This window comes from Bombina bombina, chromosome 2, assembly GCF_027579735.1.
Source record: "Bombina bombina isolate aBomBom1 chromosome 2, aBomBom1.pri, whole genome shotgun sequence".
NCBI classification, from domain to species: Eukaryota; Metazoa; Chordata; class Amphibia; order Anura; family Bombinatoridae; genus Bombina; species Bombina bombina.
The window spans coordinates 460,863,329-460,885,584 of NC_069500.1; the positions used below are offsets into that span (position 1 = coordinate 460,863,329).

Here is a 22,256-nt window from a genome sequence, read left to right on the forward strand (position 1 = left end):
CTTCCTGTAGGGAATGAGAATATCCCACAAGTAAAGGATCAATCCGTGGACTGGATACACCTTGCAAGAGAAAACAGCTGATAGAGGGTACCCTGCAACCTTAATACTATATGTGCATTCAATAACTATAAAGTTATATGCGTAGCCTTTAAAGTGATGGTAAACCATTACTAATCAAATGCCATAAAAGTAATCTTTGCCATTAAAAAACATAATTTATGCTTACCTGATAAATTTATTTCTCTTGTAGTGTGTTCAGTCCACGGGTCATCCATTACTTATGGGATATATTCTCCTCCCCAACAGGAAGTTGCAAGAGGATCACCCAAGCAGAGCTGCTATATAGCTCCTCCCCTCACATGTCATATCCAGTCATTCGACCGAAACAAGACGAGAAAGGAGAAACTATAGGGTGCAGTGGTGACTGGAGTTATAATTTAAAATTTAGAACCTGCCTCAACTAGACAGGGCGGGGCTGTGGACTGAACACACTACAAGAGAAATAAATTTATCAGGTAAGCATAAATTATGTTTTCTCTTGTTAAGTGTGTTCAGTCCACGGGTCATCCATTACTTATGGGATACCAATACCAAAGCTAAAGTACACGGATGATGGGAGGGACAAGGCAGGAACATTAAACAGAAGGAACCACTGCCTGTAGAACCTTTCTCCCAAAAACAGCCTCCGAAGAAGCAAAAGTGTCAAATTTGGAAAAAGTATGAAGTGAAGACCAAGTTGCAGCCTTGCAAATCTGTTCAACAGAGGCCTCATTCTTAAAGGCCCAGGTGGAAGCCACAGCTCTAGTGGAATGAGCTGTAATTCTTTCAGGAGGCTGCTGTCCAGCAGTCTCATAGGCTAAGCGTATTATGCTACGAAGCCAAAAAGAGAGAGAGGTAGCCGAAGCCTTTTGACCTCTCCTCTGTCCAGAGTAAACGACAAACAGAGAAGAAGTTTGTCGAAAATCTTTAGTTGCCTGTAAGTAGAACTTCAGAGCACGGACCACGTCTAGATTATGCAAAAGACGTTCCTTCTTTGAAGAAGGATTAGGACATAAGGATGGAACAACAATCTCTTGATTGATATTCTTGTTAGAAACAACCTTAGGTAAAAACCCAGGTTTAGTACGCAGGACTACCTTGTCTGAATGAAAGATCAGATAAGGAGAATCACAATGTAAGGCAGATAACTCAGAGACTCTTCGAGCCGAGGAAATAGCCATCAAAAACAGAACTTTCCAAGATAAAAGCTTAATATCAATGGAATGAAGGGGTTCAAACAGAACACCCTGGAGAACTTTAAGAACCAAGTTTAAGCTCCACGGAGGAGCAACAGCTTTAAACACAGGCTTAATCCTAGCCAAAGCCTGACAAAAAGCCTGGACGTCTGGATTCTCTGCCAGACGCTTGTGTAAAAGAATAGACAGAGCAGAAATCTGTCCCTTTAGTGAACTAGTGGATAAGCCCTTTTCTAAACCCTCTTGTAGAAAAGCCAATATCCTAGGAATCCTAACCTTACTCCATGAGTAACTCTTGGATTCACACCAATATAAATATTTACGCCATATCTTGTGGTAAATTTTTCTGGTAACAGGTTTCCGAGCCTGTATTAATGTATCAATAACCGAATCCGAAAACCCACGCTTTGATAGAATCAAGCATTCAATTTCCAAGCAGTCAGCCTCAGAGAAATTAGGTTTGGATGGTTTAAAGGACCCTGAATTAGAAGGTCCTGCCTCAGGGGTAGAGACCATGGTGGACAGGACGACATGTCCACTAGCTCTGCATACCAGGTCCTGCGTGGCCACGCAGGCGCTATCAGAATCACCGATGCTCTCTCCTGTTTGATCCTGGCAATCAGTCGAGGAAGCAACGGAAAAGGTGGAAACACATAAGCTATGTTGAAAACCCAAGGGGCTGAATAAACATTTTCTTAAGATAACCCTCTAATTTTTTATCCATTGGATCTGAGAAAGCACAGCTATCCTCCACCGGGATAGTGGTACGCTTGGCTAAAGTAGAAACTGCTCCCTCCACCTTAGGGACCGTCTGCCATAAGTCTCGTGTGGTGGCGTCTATAGGGAACATTTTTCTAAATATCGGAGGAGGGGAAAAAGGCACACCGGGTCTATCCCACTCCTTACTAATAATCTCTGTAAGCCTCTTTGGTATAGGAAAAACGTCAGTACACACCGGCACCGCGTAGTATTTATCCAGCTTACATAATTTCTCTGGGATTGCCACCGTGTCACAATCATTCAGAGCTGCTAACACCTCCCCTAGCAACACGCGGAGGTTCTCAAGCTTAAATTTAAAATTTGAAATTTCTGAATCCGGTCTCCCCGAATCAGAACCGTCACCCACAGAATGAAGCTCTCCGTCCTCATGTTCTGCAAATTGTGACGCAGTATCAGACATGGCTCTCGTGTCATCGGCGCGCTCTGTCCTTAACCCAGAACTGTCGCGCTTGCCTCTTAACTCTGGCATATTGTATAATACTTCTTTCATAACATTAGCCATATCATGTAAAGTGATTTGTAAGGTCCTTGATGTACTTGGCGCCTCAATCTCATGCACCTCCCGAGCGGGAGACGAAGGTACTGACACGTGAGGAGAGTTAGACGGCATAACTGCCCCCTCGTTGTCTGGTGATAATTTTTTAAGCGGTACAGATTGATTTTTCAAAGTAACATCAATACAATTGGTACACATATTTCTATTGGGCTCCACAACGGCTTTTAAACATAATGAACAAGCAGATTCCTCTGTATCAGACATGTTTAAACAGACTAGCAATGAAGCTATCAAGCTTGGAAAATACTTTCAATAAGTTTGCAAGCAATATAAAAAACGCTGCAGCGCTTTTAAAAAAACACAGTTGAGTAACTAAAAAATAATTCAGTTATAGTCAACAATTCTTTAAATGTATTAATTAGCAGAGGATTGCACCCATTAGCAACCGGATGATTAACCCCTCAGTACCCAAAAAAACGGATATCAAATTAATATAAAACGTTTTTATAAGAGTCTAACACAGTCACAGGTCTGCTGTGACTGATTACCTCCCTCAAAAAACGAATTTTGAAGACCCATGAGCTCTCTAGAGACGTCCTGGATCAAGGAGGAAGAAGCAGGAAGACTGTGCTAGAATTTTAACTGCGCAACAAGGCGCTAAAAAGAGGCCCCTCCCGCTCATTTACAACAGTGGGAGACCTGATATAACGGTTTCTATGCAGAAATTAGCGTTAGCCATGTGGAAAAAAATTCATGCCCAAAGGATTTATCACCAAAGTACCTCACAAAACGAATAACATGCCAGTAAACGTTTTGAAAATAAACTTCTTTAAATGTCATGCAAAGTTATTACTAAGCCTGCAACCAGTCGCTACCACTGCAGAAAAGGCTTAAGCATTATTTCAGTATTAACAGTATTTTCACAGTCAAATTCTAGTCCCTAGAAAATAACTCTACTGTGCATACATTTATCAGCCTGACACCAGTCACTACTACTGCATTTAAGGCTGTACTTACATCATACGGGTAACAGCAGTATTTTCTTAGTCAATTCCATTCCCAGAAAATATTGTACTGCACATACCTCATTTGCGGTGGACCCCGCATGCTATTCCCATGTTCTGAAGTTACCCCACTCCTCAGAATGTCGAGAACAGCCAGTGGATCTTAGTTACGCCTGCTAAGATCATAGAAAACGCAGGCAGTTTCTTCTTCCAAATACTGCCTGAGATAGAAAAAAACAGCACACTCCGGTGCCATTTAAAATAACAAACTTTTGATTGAAGAATAATTAAGTAAAAACTCCAACTCCTCCCGCGACCTCCTTCTTTGTTGAGGGTTGCAAGAGAATGACTGGATATGACATGTGAGGGGAGGAGCTATATAGCAGCTCTGCTTGGGTGATCCTCTTGCAACTTCCTGTTGGGGAGGAGAATATATCCCATAAGTAATGGATGACCCGTGGACTGAACACACTTAACAAGAGAAAAGTATATGTGTACCTTTTCTATTTTTAATCCATCTGTTAAAGGGTTAAATTACTGCATATGTAATGTTTCTATTGCAATGTTATGCCGGCCCACTTGGATGAACTCTTTTTTTTATGACAATTTTAGTGAACATCCAATCAGCGTGTGTGTCATTTGACATTCTTAGACTCCAGTCCCTTTAAAGCCATTAGAAAGCCTTTGTAGAGAATGGGTGGAACTGCTCTATACTTCACAGCCCAGTCAAAAGAGGAAATGAAGGGGGGCGGAGGAACAGAAAATACCAATTAGGATTATAAATCTTTTATCATAAAATATATATATACACATTTAAAAAAAAATAATGATGTGGTTTTACTAATACATTTTTCATTGCAACATTCTTATAGTCTGAAATTTACCATCACTTAGGCTTTTAAAATATTGATTTGTGGCCCCTGCCCCCATTTGTTATGAAGTTGACCCTCCCTACATTTACATATCAGCAGAATGTGAGTGCTATTATAACCAACTAACATCTTGTTTGCTGCAATTGTTTTTCAAAGATCAAACCCCCACTCACTACTTTCCTTATTTTAAGGAGCCAATCCAGAATTGCATCCAGAGAAGACAGTCTTGATTTTTTTTGGCTTATTTAGAAATGATAAGAAACTGCAAATTAGTAATAGATATGTGTTAGGGTTAGGCTTGTGAAGACTGCTGGAAAATCCACAAGTTTCTGACTTAAAATAAACGGACATAGAGGGCAAAATAAATAATGTATAAATATATAAAGTTGTTTTACTAGATATACATAGTGTTTCAATATCAAAGGAAAGATGTGGGTTTAGCAAAACAATTTTATTTAAAATCCAATGACAATAGAGATATTGCAGTTTCAGGACAATTTGTATATTTCAGTTTCTCCAGTGCTGTGACCAATCATCAGGTCTGCAAAGATACTGTTAGTTTAAAAAATAGCCATAATATATTTATTTGTACCCATTCCTACAAATAATAAAAATATATTAGCACTTGATGTACAAAATAATCATTATTGTTGCACTGTTGCTTGAACTGTGCTGCAAAGAGAAAAAACACATAGTTAAAATCAGCTTCAGAAGGGCAAAGCACTAGCGTTCCTGAGCTGAACATGGCTGCAGAGCCAATAGTTGGTGGCAACCAACCCCTGAGTGAAAGAGTATTGCCTTTAGCAGGTAAGCTCATGAGCCTTCCTGTCCTATGTATCAAATTTTTTACATGGCATGGATGGCAGACCATCGGCAGGGCCCATTTACCCTTCATCATGTTTGTAAATTGTACCATGGAATTATGCACCTATGTAAAGTGTACCATGTCATTATGCACCTATGTAAAGTGTAACATGGCATTATGCACCTATGTAAAGTGTACCATGACATTATGCACCTATGTAAAGTGTACCATGGCATTATGCACCTATGTAAAGTGTACCATCTTGGCATTATGCACCTATGTAAAGTGTACCATGACATTATGCACCTATGTAAATTGTACCATGACATTATGCACCTATGTAAAGTGTACCATGACATTATGCACCTATGTAAAGTGTACCATCTTGGCATTATGCACCTATGTAAAGTGTACCATGGCATTATGCACCTATGTAAAGTGTACCATCTTGGCATTATGCACCTATGTAAAGTGTACCATGGCATTATGCACCTATGTAAAGTGTACCATGACATTATGCACCTATGTAAAGTGTACCATGACATTATGCACCTATGTAAAGTGTACCATCTTGGCATTATACACCTATGTAAAGTGTACCATGACATTATGCACCTATGTAAAGTGTACCATGACATTATGCACCTATGTAAATTGTACCATGACATTATGCACCTATGTAAATTGTACCATGGCATTATGCACCTATGTAAAGTGTAACATGGCATTATGCACCTATGTAAAGTGTACCATGACATTATACACCTATGTAAAGTGTACCATGACATTATGCACCTATGTAAATTGTACCATGGCATTATGCACCTATGTAAATTGTACCATGACATTATGTACCTATGTAAAGTGTACCATGGCATTATGCACCTATGTAAAGTGTACCATCTTGGCATTATGCACCTATGTAAAGTGTACCATCTTGGCATTATACACCTATGTAAAGTGTACCATGACATTATGCACCTATGTAAAGTGTACCATGGCATTATGCACCTATGTAAAGTGTACCATCTTGGCATTATGCACCTATGTAAAGTGTACCATGTCATTATGCACCTATGTAAATTGTACCATGTCATTATGCACCTATGCAAATTGTACCATGACATTATGCACCCATGTAAAGTGTACCATGGCATTATGCACCTACATAAATTGTACCATGACATTATGCACCTACGCAAAGTGTACCATGTCATTATGCACCTATGTAAAGTGTACAATGTCATTATGCACCTATGTAAAGTGTATCATGACATTATGCACCTATGTAAAGTGTACCATGCCATTATGCACCTATGCAAATTGTACCATGTTATTATGCACCTATGTAAAGTGTACCATGTCATTATGCACCTATGTAAAGTGTACAATGTCATTATGCACCTATGTAAAGGGTACAATGTCATTATGCACCTATGTAAAGTGTACCATGGCATTATGCACCTATGTAAAGTGTACCATGACATTATTCACCTATGTAAAGTGTACCATGGCATTATGCACCTATGTAAAGTGTACCATGACATTATGCACCTATGTAAAGTGTACCATGACATTATTCACCTATGTAAAGTGTACCATGGCATTATGCACCTATGTAAAGTGTACCATGACATTATGCACCTATGTAAAGTGTACCATGGCATTATGCACCTATGTAAAGTGTACCATGACATTATGCACCTATGTAAAGTGTACCATGGCATTATGCACCTATGTAAAGTGTACCATGGCATTATGCACCTATGTAAAGTGTACCATGACATTATGCACCTATGTAAAGTGTACCATGACATTATGCACCTATGTAAAGTGTACCATGGCATTATGCACCTATGTAAAGTGTACCATGACATTATGCACCTATGTAAAGTGTACCATGACATTATGCACCTATGTAAAGTGTACCATGGCATTATGCACCTATGTAAAGTGTACCATGGCATTATGCACCTATGTAAAGTGTACCATGACATTATGCACCTATGTAAAGTGTACCATCTTGGCATTATGCACCTATGTAAAGTGTACCATGACATTATGCACCTATGTAAAGTGTACCATGACATTATGCACCTATGTAAAGTGTACCATCTTGGCATTATGCACCTATGTAAAGTGTACCATGACATTATGCACCTATGTAAATTGTACCATGACATTATGCAACCTATGTAAAGTGTACCATGGCATTATGCACCTATGTAAAGTGTACCATGACATTATGCACCTATGTAAAGTGTACCATGACATTATGCACCTATGTAAAGTGTACCATCTTGGCATTATGCACCTATGTAAAGTGTACCATGTCATTATGCACCTATGTAAATTGTACCATGTCATTATGCACCTATGTAAATTGTACCATGACATTATGCACCTATGTAAAGTGTACCATGACATTATGCACCTATGTAAAGTGTACCATGACATTATGCACCTATGTAAATTGTACCATGTCATTATGCACCTATGTAAATTGTACCATGGCATTATGCACCTATGTAAAGTGTACCATGGCATTATGCACCTATGCAAAGTGTACCATGACATTATGCACCTATGTAAAGTGTACCATGACATTATGCACCTATGTAAAGTGTACCATCTTGGCATTATGCACCTATGTAAAGTGTACCATGACATTATGCACCTATGTAAAGTGTACCATGGCATTATGCACCTATGTAAATTGTACCATGGCATTATGCACCTACATAAAGTGTACCATGACATTATGCACCTATGTAAAGTGTACCATGGCATTATTCACCTATTTCCTATCATTAAGGGATATGCTGGTGCTCCACAAATATTATTATTATAACAAAAACAATGATCAATGTGGGTAACTAGCTGCCATTATTTATGTATTTATCTCCTTTTTGGGGCATAAATGGACAGTAAAGTTAAATTAAAGGGACAGTGTATAGTCTATCTGAATCATGCATGTTTAGCAACTTTCCAATTTGCATATCAAATGTGCTTTGTTCTCTTAGTACTTTGCTGAAAAATGAAGCTAGGAAGGTTGAGAGGAACTAAGAAGTGTGTACATGTCTTTAGCAGTACTGTATATGGCACCAGTGTTTGCAACAATGTAAAACATTGCTGTAAACATTGTTTGCAAACACTGCTGCCAGATGGGCTAATGACACATGCACATTCCTGAACTCACTTAGGATATCTATTTAACAAAATATACCAACATAACTATGCAAAATTGATAGTACAAGTAAACTGGACAGTTGTTTCAAATGCAACGCTGCATAGTCAACAAGCGCATAATAAAATACATTGCAATAGCACTGATTATGAATTGTAATATAGCAGTAGATTTTTTTTTCTGACAAATTTCAAAGGTTCCTTTGTTTTTGCTTTCCTAGTGTATCGTGACAGTCATTAGCCAATCACAGACTTGTATATGTCTATGCTGTGTACTCCTGCACATGCTCAGTAGTTGCTGGTATCTCAGAAAGTGTGCATATAAAAAGATTGTGCACAATTTGATAATGTAACTAAATTGGAAAGTCTCTTAAAAAACCTGTTATATCGGGAATCATGAATGTTTGTATTTGATTTTGGTGTCCCTTTCAGTTTAATTTTGACTTCACTGTCATTTTAAACCTTCATGATTCTGCTAGAGCATGCAATTTTAAGACACTTTCAAATGTATTTCTACAGTCTTTTAATATGCAGACTTTGAGTCATCAGCTCCGACTGAGAAAGAGATCACTGTGTATACAAGTCTTCAATTCGCAGATGGCTGTGATACACGTAGAGAAATATTCAAATTTGTCAGAAAAAAAAAAAAAAAACTACTGTTGATTAGAAATTCTGAATACGTGCCACTACATTGTCTTGTTACTATGCAAATTCCACTGTATTATAATGATCCTTTAAGCACACAGTTAATAAAATGTTCTAGCACATTAGATCATGTCATTATTGCTCATTTATAATAATATAATAATACTATATTGCAGAACATATTGTCAGCAAAGGGATTTTAGATTAAGGATTATCCTATCCACAAATAACCCATACAGAATCTACTTTCTCCTAAAGCCAGCAGCAAATACCCTTATAACCTTTTGTGTCTGGCAATGCTACAGCAGACATGATATAATGAAACCTGATTATCAATTAGCGTTATGTTATTGACTTCATCGAGTGGAAGTACTATTCACACCATGTCTGAAGAGAAATCACTGATTGAATAACGCAGGACACATAGCTCGCAAAACAACCATTATTTGCATTTGTGTTAGCGGAATTTCCTTCCAGTCCATTTTGCAGTCTAACAAGATTAACTGTGTGTACAGCAACAAGATTCCTCAATGCAGTAATAGGGAATAGTATGTTCTAAACATTTCCAAAAATGTATATTATGTCTAATTACAAATTCCAATATTACAAACACTCTTAATTACTGTACGTTTTCATATTCACTAGTCTCTAGAGGTTAAAGTAATTGTATAAACATAATTTGATATATCTCAAAGCACTTTTGATTAAAAACAGCTAATAGGATTTAAAAATGAAGACCACTAATTTACACAAGAATAATGTTCAAGTAAATAAAAGTCAGAGCATATTTCATTTCTAAATGGAAATACAATGTCCTCTATCCTGGAGTGGTTTATTACGGGCAAACAGAAATAAGTACCATTTGGTATAACAGATTGATTTGGAAAGTTTTTCTGTCACACAGTGAGCTCAGGTTTAGTAAGCAGAGTATGGAATTATTTTATTTACTATGTCTTGTTAACATAATTATAAAAAAAAGTATAACGGCAGGATTTAATAGAGCAATAGCAAAATTATCTAATAAGATACAGTCTGCACTACTAAGTGCCTCTATGTTTAACAGTTGCAAAGGGGTTAATCATGCACTTCTGCTGTTGAGCTGGATAATCGCAAGTGATTACCTGCTACACTCATATGCTACCCCTGATTGGCTCAACAGCCAGCGCAAAGTTCAGCAGTTGCTGTTTCATGTATAGAAATAAAGACACTAAAAGCTGTTAGTGTGAGGAATCATATTGAACTGAAGAACTACATCCAGGTCAGAGGTAGGAAAAGGAAACAGGAAGTATAAGGCAATGCAATATTACCATAAACAAACAGAGTCACAGTATTTGCATAATAACTCAATTTTTTACATTCAATCCAAAATTTGCTAACAATTTACCTAAAACAGATCCTGATCAGTCTTAAACATAACATACTACATTACTGGTAGATACACTACAGATTGAGTCTATCTGGTGGTCTTGAAACCCGACCACCTACGCAACGCCCACAGGGGATTTTGCCTGGGAGAAGTTGTTCAGCTCCAGAAGGTGTTAAGGAGCTGCCCTCTTTCCCTGCAGGTGTGTTTGTCACCGGAAGAACTTGCTGGTATAAGAGGCTGCATTATGGCATCCTCATTGTATCCTTCTGATATGACAGCAGTATTGTCTCTGCCTTGCTTATGTGGTCCAGTAGGACCTAGGTGCATTGAGAGCCTCGGAATGCTCAAGTGCCGGATGCTTATAGGCTTGTGTGGTGAGATTTTCTGCCAATCGCAGGTCCACTCGGTTGCGGCGGTAGAGACTGTCTTCCACATCCACAAGATATGAGCGAGGAGCAACCCTGCTCTGAACACAGGTACCCAGTCTCCAGCGACCAGTCCTGTCACCAGGGAGTGGCTTCATATGGATTGGCTCTCCAATGCTTAGTTCAGGTAAGTCTTTGACAGACACATCATATGTCAATTTGGAGATCTGTTTCCTCCGTTGCAGCTTCTCCAAGTACCCCTGTTACCACACAAGGTTCAAGTAATTTATTTGCCACTGGCAATGAAGTCTTCAGCCTCCTTGACATGAAGCGCTGTGCAGGACTGCTGTCCAAGCCTTCAGTTGGGGTGTTCCTCCAATGTAGAATGGCTTTCCCATGGGTCATTACCTTCATACTTGACCTTTTTGCAAAGATTCTTCACTATCTTTACAGCTGATTCCGCTTTGCCATTAGCTTGAGGGTGCAGCGGGGGAAGAGGTAAGATGTTCAAACCCCCCAATCTGTAGAGAACCGTCTGAATTGCTCACATGCAAACTGAGGTCCATTATCTGAGATTATCCTGTCTGGCTGTCCATGACGTGCAAACTGTGCTATACAACACTTGATTGTAGTTTCAGCAGACAGGTCGGGAAGAAGCTCAATCTCCAAAAGTCAGAATAGTGATCAACGATTAGTAGAAAAATCTGCCCAGCATAATTCAGTAAATCCATGCTTACAATTTGCCAAGGCCGTGTGGGCAGCACATGTGACATCATGGGTTCTTTCTGTTGTGCCTGTGCATATTCATTGCATCCTGAACAATGGCTAAACAAAGTCTCTAATCTCATTTTGCATGTTAGGCCAAAATAGGGTATCTCGTGCCTATCTATAGCATGCTTCACCACCAATGTGGACTGGCATAAATACGCGTCAGCATCTCCAATCTTAATGATTAAGGAATGATGACCCTTGACCCCTGTACAGTACACCATCCTGAATGCCGATTTCGTCTCGGAACGTCCAATATTCTCTTACAATTAATGGCACCTCTGCCTTTGAAATCTGTCCAACCATTCAGAACAACATACTTAAGTGCTTGCTAAACTCTCGTCAATTTCTGTGTGCTGTTTTATGTGAAGCAATCGTTGGTCTGTGACGTTTAAATAGTCTGAATGATTAATCTGCGACAGGACATCCAGGTCCTGTTGAACACTGCAAACTGTGTGTTGTGAACCACTTGCTGCTGTAGCTCTGCTAAGAGTGTCACTAATGTACATTTCAGGTCAAAAGGCTTAGAAATTAGCATATGAGCCCTACCTATGTTTAGTTTATACTAAGAATACCAGACAAAAAAGCAAATTTGATGATAAAGTAAATTTGGAAAGTTGATTAAAATTAAAAGTCCTATCTGAATAATGAAAACATAATTTATGCTTACCTGATAAATTTATTTCTCTTGTAGTGTATCCAGTCCACGGATCATTCATTACTTGTGGGATATTCTCCTTCCCAACAGGAAGTTGCAAAGAGGCATCACCCACAGCAGAGCTGCTATATAGCCTCCTCCCCTCACTGCCATATCCAGTCATTCGACCGAAACAAGACGAGAAAGGAGAAACCATAGGGTGCAGAGGTGACTGTAGTTTAATTAAAATTTAGACCTGCCTTAAAAGGGACAGGGCGGGCCGTGGACTGGATACACTACAAGAGAAATAAATTTATCAGGTAAGCATAAATTATCTTTTCTCTTGTTAAGTGTATCCAGTCCACGGATCATCCATTACTTGTGGGATACCAATACCAAAGCTAAAGTACACGGATGATGGGAGGACAAGGCAGGAACTTAAACAGAAGGAGACCACTGCCTGTAGAACCTTTCTCCCAAAAACAGCTCCCGAAGAAGCAAAAGTGTCAATTTGTAAAATTTTGAAAAGGTGTGAAGCGAAGACCAAGTCGCAGCCTTGCAACTCTGTTCAACAGAGGCCCTCATTTTTAAAGGCCCAGGTGGAAGCCACAAGCTCTAGTAGAATGAGCTGTAATCCTTTCAGGGGGCTGCTGTCCAGCAGTCTCATAGGCTAAGCGTTATTATGCTCCGAAGCCAAAAGGAGAGAGAGGTTGCCGAAGCTTTTTGACCTCTCCTCTGTCCAAGAGTAAACGACAAAACAGGGCAGATGTTTGACGAAAATATTTAGTAGCCTGTAAGTAAAACTTCAAGGCACGGACTACGTCCAGAATATGCAAAAGACGTTCCTTCTTTGAAGAAGGATTAGGACACAATGATGGAACAACAATCTCCTTGATTGATATTCCTGTTAGAAAACCACCTTGGGTAAAAACCCAGGTTTGGTACGCAGAACTAACCTTGTCTGAATGAAAAATCAGATAAGGAGAATCACAATGTAAGGCAGATAACTCAGAGACTCTTCGAGCCGAGGAAATAGCCATCAAAAACAGAACTTTCCAAGATAAACAGTTTAATATCAATGGAATGAAGGGGTTCAAACGGAACTCCCTGAAGAACTTTAAGAACCAAGTTTAAGCTCCACGGGGGAGCAACAGTTTTAAACACAGGCTTAATCCTAACCAAAGCCTGACAAAATGCCTGGACGTCTGGAACTTCTGCCAGACGCCTTGTGCAAAAGAATAGACAGAGCAGAGATATGTCCTTTTAAAGAACTAGCTGATAAGCCTTTGTCCAAACCCTCTTGGAGAAAGGACATATCCCTAGGAATCCTAACCTTACTCCATGAGTAACTCTTGGATTTCACACCAATAAAGATATTTACGCCATATCTTATGGTAGATTTTCCTGGTGACAGGCTTCCGACTCGGAGAAGCCACGCCTTGATAGACTCAAGCGTTCAATCTCCATGCAGTCAGTCTCAGAGAAAGTAGATTTGGATGATTGAAAGGACCTTGTATTAGAAGGTCCTGCCTCAGAGCAGAGTCCATGGTGGAAGAGATGACATGTCCACTAGGTCTGCATACCAGGTCCTGCGTGGCCACGCAGGCGCGCTATCAGAATCACCGATGCTCTCTCTGTTTGATTTTGGCAATCCAGTCGAGGGAGCAGAGGAAACGGGTGGAAAACATAGGCCAGGTTGAAGAACCAAGGAGCTGCTAGAGCATCTATCAGCGTTGCTCCCGGGTCCCTGGACCTGGATCCGTAACAAGGAAGCTTGGCGTTCTGGCGAGACGATGGACCAGTTGAGCAAACACCTCCGGATGGAGTTCCCACTCCCCCGGATGAAAAGTCTGACGACTTAGAAAATCCGCCTCCCAGTTCTCTACGCCTGGGATGTGGATCGCTGACGCGGTGGCAAGAGTGGAGACTCTGCCCCAGCGAATTATCTTTGAAACTTCTAACATCGCTAGGGAACTCCTGGTACCCCCTTGATGGTTGATGTAAGCCACAGTCGAGATGTTGTCCGACTGAAATCTGATGAACCTCAGGGTTGCTAACTGAGGCCAAGCTAGAATAGCATTGAATATTGCTCTTAACTCCAGAATATTTATTGGGAGGAGTTTCTCCTCCTGAGTCCACGATCCCTGAGCCTTCAGGGAGTTCCAGACTGCGCCCCAAACCTAGAAGGCTGGCATCTGTTGTTACAATCGTCCAATCTGGCCTGCGAAAGGTCATACCCTTGGACAGATGGACCCGAGAGAAGCCACCAGAGAAGAGAATCTCTGGTCTCTTGATCCAGATTTAGTAGAGGGGACAAATCTGAGTAATCCCCATTCCACTGACCTTAGCATGCATAATTGCAGCGGTCTGAGATGCAGGCGCGCAAATGGCACTATGTCCATTGCCGCTAACCATAATCCGATTACTTCCATGCACTGAGCCACTGACGGGCGTGGAATGGAATGAAGGACACGGCAAGCATTTAGAAGTTTGATAACCTGGACTCCGTCAGGTAAATTTTCATCTCTACAGAATCTATAAGAGTCCCTAGGAAGGAGACTCTTGTGAGTGGTGATAGAGAACTCTTTTCCACGTTCACTTTCCACCCATTGCAACCTCAGAAATGCCAGAACTATCTCTGTATGAGACTTGGCAATTTGAAAGCTTGACGCCTGTATCAGGATGTCGTCTAGATACGGAGCCACCGCTATGCCTCGCGGTCTTAGAACCGCCAGAAGTGAGCCCAGAACCTTTGTAAAAATTCTTGGGGCAGTGGCCAAACCCGAAGGGAAGAGCTACAAATTGGTAATGCCTGTCTAGAAAGGCAAACCTTAGGAACTGATGATGATTTTTGTGAATCGGTATGTGAAGGTAGGCATCCTTTAAGTCCCACTGTGGTCATGTACTGACTCTCTTGGATCATGGGTAGGATGGTCCGAATAGTTTCCATTTTTAATGATGGAACTCTGAGGAATTTGTTTAAGATCTTTAGATCCAAGATTGGTCTGAAGGTTCCCTCTTTCTTGGGAACCCACAAACAGATTTGAATAAAATCCCTGTCCTTGTTCCATACGCGGAACTGGATGGATCACTCCCATTACTAGGAGGTCTTGCACACAGCTTAGGAATGCCTCTTTCTTTATCTGGTTTGCTGATAACCTTGAAAGATGAAATCTCCCTTGTGGAGGAGAAGCTTTGAAGTCCAGAAGATATCCCTGAGATATGATCTCCAACGCCCAGGGATCCTGACCATCTCTTGGGCGAAGAGAGAAAGTCTGCCCCCCACTAGATCCGTTTCCGGATAGGGGGCCATTCCTTCATGCTGTCTTGGGGGCAGCAGAAGGCTTCCTGGCCTGCTTGCCCTTGTTCCAGGACTGGTTAAGTTTCCAGGCCTGTCTGGAATGAGCAACAGTTCCCTCTTGTTTTGAAGCGGAGGAAGTTGATGCTGCTCCTGCCTTGAAAATCTCGAAAGGCACAAAAATTAGACTGTTTGGCCTTTGATTTGGCCCTGTCCTGAGAAGGGTATGACCCTTGCCTCCAGTAATGTCAGCAATAATTTCCTTCAAGCCAGGCCCGAATAAGGTCTGCCCTTGAAAGGAATGTTGAGTAATTTAGACTCTGAAGTCACGTCAGCTGACCAGGATTTAAGCCATAGCGCCCAACGCGACTGGATGGCGAATCCGGAATTCTTATCCGTTAGTTTAGTCAAATGAACAATGGCATCAGAAACAAATGAGTTAGCTAGCTTAAAGCGTTCTAAGCTTGTCAATAATTTCATTCAATGGAGCTGTCTGGATGGCCTCTTCCAGGGCCCTCAAACCAGAATGCCGCCGCAGCAGTGACAGGCGCAATGCATGCAAGGGGCTGTAAAATAAAACCTTGTTAAATAAACATTTTCTTAAGGTAACGCTCCAATTTTTTATCCATTGGATCTGAAAAAGCACAACTGTCCCTCAACCGGGATAGTGGTACGCTTTGCTAAAGTAGAAACTGCTCCCTCCACCTTAGGGACCGTCTGCCATAAGTCCCAGTGTAGTGGCGTCTATTGGAAACATTTTTCTAAATATAGGAGGTGGGGAAAAGGGCACACCGGGGTCTATCCACCCCTTGCTAATAATTTCTGTAAGCCTTTTAGGTATAGGAAAAACGTCAGTACACACCGGCACTGCATAGTATCTATCCAGCCTACACAATTTCTCAGGAATTGCAACTGTGTTACAGTCATTCAGAGCAGCTAATACCTCCCCAAGCAATACACGGAGGTTCTCAAGCTAAATTTAAAATGAGAAATCTCTGAATCAGGTTTCCCCGAGTCAGAGATGTCACCCACAGACTGAAGCTCTCCGTCCACATGTTCTGCATACTGTGACGCAGTATCTCAGACATGGCTCTAACAGCATTGCGCGCTCTGTATCTCTCCTAACCCCCAGAGCTATCGCGCTTGCCTCTTAATTCAGGCAATCTAGATAATACCTCTGACAGGGTATTATTCATGATTGCAGCCATGTCCTGCAAGGTAATCGCTATGGGCGTCCCTGATGTAATTGGCGCCATATTAGCGTGCGTCCCCTGAGCGGGAGGCGAAGGGTCTGACACGTGGGGAGAGTTAGTCGGCATAACTTCCCCCTCGACAGAACTCTCTGGTGATAATTCTTTTATAGATAAAGACTGATCTTTACTGTTTTAAGGTGAAATCAATACATTTAGTACCACATTTCTCCTATGGGGCCTCCACCATGGCTTTCAAACATAATGAACAAGTAGGTTCCCTCTGTGTCAGTCATGTTTAAACAGACTAGCAATGAGACTAGCAAGCTTGGAAAACCACTTTAAAACCAAGTTTACAAGCAATATAAAAAACGTTACTGCGCCCTTTAAGAAACACAAATTTTCCCAAATTTTGAAATAACAGTAAAAAAATGAAGTTACACTAACGAAATTTTTACAGTGTATGTAATAAGTTAGCAGAGCATTGCACCCACTTGCAAATGGATGAATAACCCCTTAATACCCAAAAACGGAATAACAAATGACAAAACGTTTTTTAAACAGTCACAACAACTGCCACAGCTCTACTGTGGCTTTTTACCTCCCTCAATCCGACTTTTGAGCCTTTTGAGCCCTTCAGAGAAGTCCTCGGATCATGCAGGAAGAAGCTGGATGTATCTCTATTAATAAGCCTGATACACAGTCGCTATCACTGCATTTAAGGCATTTACTTACATTACTTCATTATCAGCAGCATTTTCTAGCAATTCCATCCCTAGAAAAATATTTTAACTGCACATACCTTATTGCAGGAAAACCTGCACGCTATTCCCCCTCTGAAGTTACCTCACTCCTCAGAATATGTGAGAACAGCAAAGGATCTTAGGTTACTTCTGCTAAGATCATAGAAACGCAGGCAGATTCTTCTTCTAAATACTGCCTGAGATAAACAGTACACCTCGACGGTACCATTTAAAATAACAAACTATTGATTGAAGAAATAAACTAAGTATAAAACACCACAGTCCTCTTACGACCTCCATTCTTAGTTGAGAGTTGCAAGAGAATGACTGGAATATGGCAGTGAGGGGAGGAGCTATATAGCAGCTCTGCTGTGGGTGATCCTCTTGCAACTTCCTGTTGGGAAGGAGAATATCCCACAAGTAATGGATGATCCGTGGACTGGATACACTTAACAAGAGAAAGTTTAATTTATACTAGGCTGTCCCTTTAAATCATTAAGATATAGAACTAACTTCAGTGAAAAGTACTAAAAATCACAGAAAACATCTCTTTCAGTGAACTAATGGCTAATGCCATTGCAAATCAATCCTACAGACACTACAAGATCTGCAGAAATGACAGTGATTCTTTATATCACGCCATGTGGAAAAATATCCAGAGCACCACAAAAAAAAAACCCTTGGCTGTAATATAGTAGCAACTAACTTATGCTAAAACTTTTTTTTTCCTTTTTCATATAAACGCCAACACCAAAATGCATTTATTTCTTATATGCATCTGTTAAGTAAGATAGCTGACCTTTCCTTTGTCTGAGTAGGGCCAAGTTTTGTATCAAGAGAACATCAGACAGCTCTAAAACCGAGTTAATACTTTCACAAGGTTCAAACTGTTTACATATGGAGACATGTTATAGGTGTAAATATTTTTTGATATACCTGTCAGTGTTGCTAGAAATATGATTGTGATTAGACTTTGCTATTACTGCAAGATTTGTCCTGTGTACAGTATTATAAGTAAAGTGTTTGATGGGTTACGTTTTAGATGAACCTATCGTATCTAACTTTTGTCTTGTAAATTCAGAAAGAGCAGTGTAGTGTGTACAAAGATATAGAAGCTAAGTGTCAGTCAAGGGGAGCTCTGTTAATTTTAGCGACATTAGCATTTATTGTTTTAGTTGTATCTGAAAGAGAGTATTTTCTAATTGATTACAGTTTTTGTTTCTTAATTTTTTTTAAAAAAAAAAATCATTATCTGCCAGTAGAGTGGTGAGGAATTTCCTTGTTAGTCAACTTACAGTTTATGCCCAGATAGAACCAATTCACTTTGAAATTCTAGTCCTTTTTCTGGACACTTTAAAACATTTTAAGGACATTTTAGTGCACTAATAAAAATACTCTATTTCCTTAGAGAATGTTATACAAATTTCCTCTGCAAGCATTAAGCACACTGTTAAAAGTAACACACCCAACATCTATGTATAGCGTCTCCTAATTTGCCTGATCAGCCATTTCCTTCTCAAAAGCAGTAATACACCATTTATGACTTTTATCAGTTTAACCCTCGAAGAGTGATAACTGCATAACAAAAAAATCTAATGTATTTAAAAACACAATTTACTAGAACTGCAATGACTAAATGTAATTTATTTTGAAAACAGAATGCCCCTTAAAGGGGCACAAAACTCATTGTTTTCTTTCATTATTTAGATATACAATGTTAAACAACTTTCAATTTTACCTTCTATTATCAAATGTGCTTCAATCTCTTGGTATTCTTTTTAAAGGAGCACGCAATGCACTGCAGGGAGCTAGCTAAATGCATTGCTTGAGCGAATAACATGGGGCATATATATGCAGCCACCAATCAGCAGCTCCTGAGCCCACCTAGGTATCAACAAATGACACCAAGAGAACAAAACAATTTAGATAATAGAAATAAATTGGAAAGTTGTTTAAAATCACACGATCTCTATTTGAATAATGGGAAAAAAAATGTTTTACATGTCACTTTAAATTTTAGCCAAATGTTTAAGAAATGCTCCTTTGAATGGAAAATCCATAATCAAAAGTTGTGTTAGAACATTAAATATTTGAACAGGTAACCCATACTATTTTCATACCAATAATCTAGAAATCTGTCCCTCATGTTACAAAAAGGAATGTATTTAAAATGAAAGTAAAATTTCAACATACCTAAATAGGCATCTTATCCTGATGTTGGTTGGCCCATAGTGCTCTGTGATTGACTGTCCCAGGAGTCAGATACAGAGATGCAAGCATTCCCAAATAAATTGTTGCCAATGAAGGTGCGGAGACTTGCAAGCAAACGGTACGTCCTGTGGGCATTTCTTGCAGTTGGCTGGTATGCACACACCTTGGTTGACTAAACTAAAATGTAGAACCACTCCCCACTTGGGGTACTATTTAATTTCCATCCCTTGTGGTAAGCTGCAATTAGAAAATGCTTTGTAGATTGCTCAATTCACCAATTATAGTGGGCAAAGTTCTGCTCCAACAATTCAACATCATGCTTTTGCGCATCCCGCGGGAAATAGGGCATAGTGGGTAAATCAGGAAGGAAAAAAACCTCAGGTTTCTGTATGGATGGTCTATCATTTTTATATCGACTTTGCTCTACGGATGCCCTTGTGGATTCTGGCCCAATTCCCTGACCAGGAGTATCTTTTGGCATATTCCTGCAGATTGTGATAAAGTTTTTGGTTCAGCCCCATCATTATGGGTACACTCGTACACACTCACGTGAGTGGCAAAAAGCAAAACCCGTTCTGCAAGCCTTTGGCTTCTGAACTCTGGATGAGTAAATTCACAGTGTGCAAAGGAGAGACGGGGTTGGTCCATACCAACTCTAAACAGTACCATGCAAACAACAATAAGAGACAAATAACAGTGGTTAGTGCAAGGGTGTGCAGTCACCGCACAGCCTGGATGGTACCAGCAATCAATTCCCGAAGTCCATTCAGCAAACAGCTCCAGTCAGTCAGCCACTCTGCAGACATTTTTGTCAGGCGAGGTCAAGATTGTAAGATGAAGCAATGTAACAAAGGCTAGAGAAGTTCTAGGAGGGGCCACACCATGCGGGTTAATATGGATGAGTTTGGTGGACAAGACCACATGTTCCCAGCCTGTTCTTTTTAGGACATCTAAGCAGTTTGTTAGTAGCTAAGAGGTGTCTGGTGTTGACATCTAAATGCACATAGGAACACATAGGAATATACAGATTTCCCGGGGATCTGGTAGTTATATAGAACGTAGCAATGTGTCATCACCGGTTTTACTGCGATCACACTGGAAAGAGGTCATTCTGAAGAAGACTTCGTGCTGGCTAGACCTGTTGAAAAGTAAAAAAAAAACAACTGCATTTTTTTTTCATTATATACTAAATTACATTTATCTGTTGTCAATTCTTTAAGATGAGCATTATATTTTTCTGCTCAAATAGGTATTTAAAAAATAAATTCAATAACAGATATGCTTGTATTAATAAACACATTTTTTCTTATGCTAGTAGGAGAATCTGCCTGTGTACCAAACGAGAAAAGGGAACTGTCTTATCAGCAAAAAGCTGCTTTGTGATGCAAAAAACGCATTACTAACGTAACCAGCAGATGCTCTTATATTAACTATAAAATATTATTTGTACTTAATGTCACTTTAAAGCATTATTTGTTGTACAATATCACATGTAAGATTAATGTATCCCATCTGATTTATCACATATGAACTTACTAATGAACAAGGACTTCCCCACTGGTGTATTGTGGGTCTGTACATAAAGGATCTTGCCCCTGTGAAACATTCCATTTGTTCTCCTAGTAAGTTAATGAGCAAGATTATGAATAATGAAAACTCAACAACAATACATAGAAATGATTAGAAGATAATTACGTCTTGTCTTGTTTCTGAGACCTTCTACACCTTTGTGCACGAATAAGTATCCATAAACCCACTCTCTAACTTCTCTCAATACGATTCCCACCTAGTTTATAAAGATAACCCAAACTGTCTTTTATGCATGTTATATAGCAAGAAACCTTTTATCTATTAACTGTAGGCGTCTGAATAAACATATTGTGCTTGATTTAGTAGGCACATTCTGAAGTAAATGTCTATCTTTCTTCACATTAACATAAAAAAAAAAAACTTTTTTAATACAAAAATAAAGGACCTTTTCAGGGCTAGATTACGAGTGTACCACGCAAGCGATAAGGGTATTTTGCAGGTTTTTTTTGTAGTGCGTCAGAAATAGTGCACGTAATACGAGTTTAAAATAAACACTTTTGCCTTGAGTGCAATCAAATTTAGTGCGCTTTTCCGTTTAGTGTGACTTCCAGAGCTCTGGTTAACTGTTTTGCGAGACAAAAAAGTTGCACGAAAAAACAACAAAAAATACATTTAAATGGGAGAACAAAAAAAAACCAGAGAACCGCTGCCTTCCAAACAGTCTCTCTCAAAGCTGTACAATACGATGTATATTGGCAGATAGAGGCGCTGGTTCTAAGGGGTCTCCAAAGGATTTTTCTCTATGTTTCACAATTTTCCCAGAAGAATTCTGTCTGTATCTGTGTTCAAAGAATATCACATTGACATAGTATGTCTGTGCACCTTAATATATAAGTGCAGTATACTCACAGAATGATATCAGGCAAACAGCTCCACAGGTAATATCACAAAAAAACAGCAGGTGATTTCACAAAAAACAACGATCAGGAATGGACAAAAGCTGCACTTATGTATTAAGGTGCTCAGACATACTATGCCAATGTGATATTCTTTGAACACAGATACAGACAGAATTCTTCTGAAAAAAATTGTGAAACAGAGAAAAATCCATTGGAGATCCCTTAG

At 39.8% G+C, this 22,256-nt stretch overlaps 1 protein-coding gene across 1 annotated transcript in view; it reads right to left on the reverse strand.

Annotated features, from left to right (window-relative positions):
- Window positions 1-20,500, reverse strand: part of ASPHD2 (aspartate beta-hydroxylase domain containing 2) — a 40,184-nt gene extending 19,684 nt beyond the window's left edge. The window contains 7 exon segments of the mRNA XM_053702088.1: window positions 19,587-19,642; window positions 19,645-19,728; window positions 19,730-19,786; window positions 19,789-19,827; window positions 19,829-19,866; window positions 19,869-20,025; window positions 20,027-20,500. Of these exon segments, the coding sequence (XP_053558063.1) occupies window positions 19,587-19,642; window positions 19,645-19,728; window positions 19,730-19,786; window positions 19,789-19,827; window positions 19,829-19,866; window positions 19,869-20,025; window positions 20,027-20,407 (812 nt within the window). The 5' untranslated portion in view covers window positions 20,408-20,500.
- Between the last annotated feature and the right edge of the window lie 1,756 nt (window positions 20,501-22,256).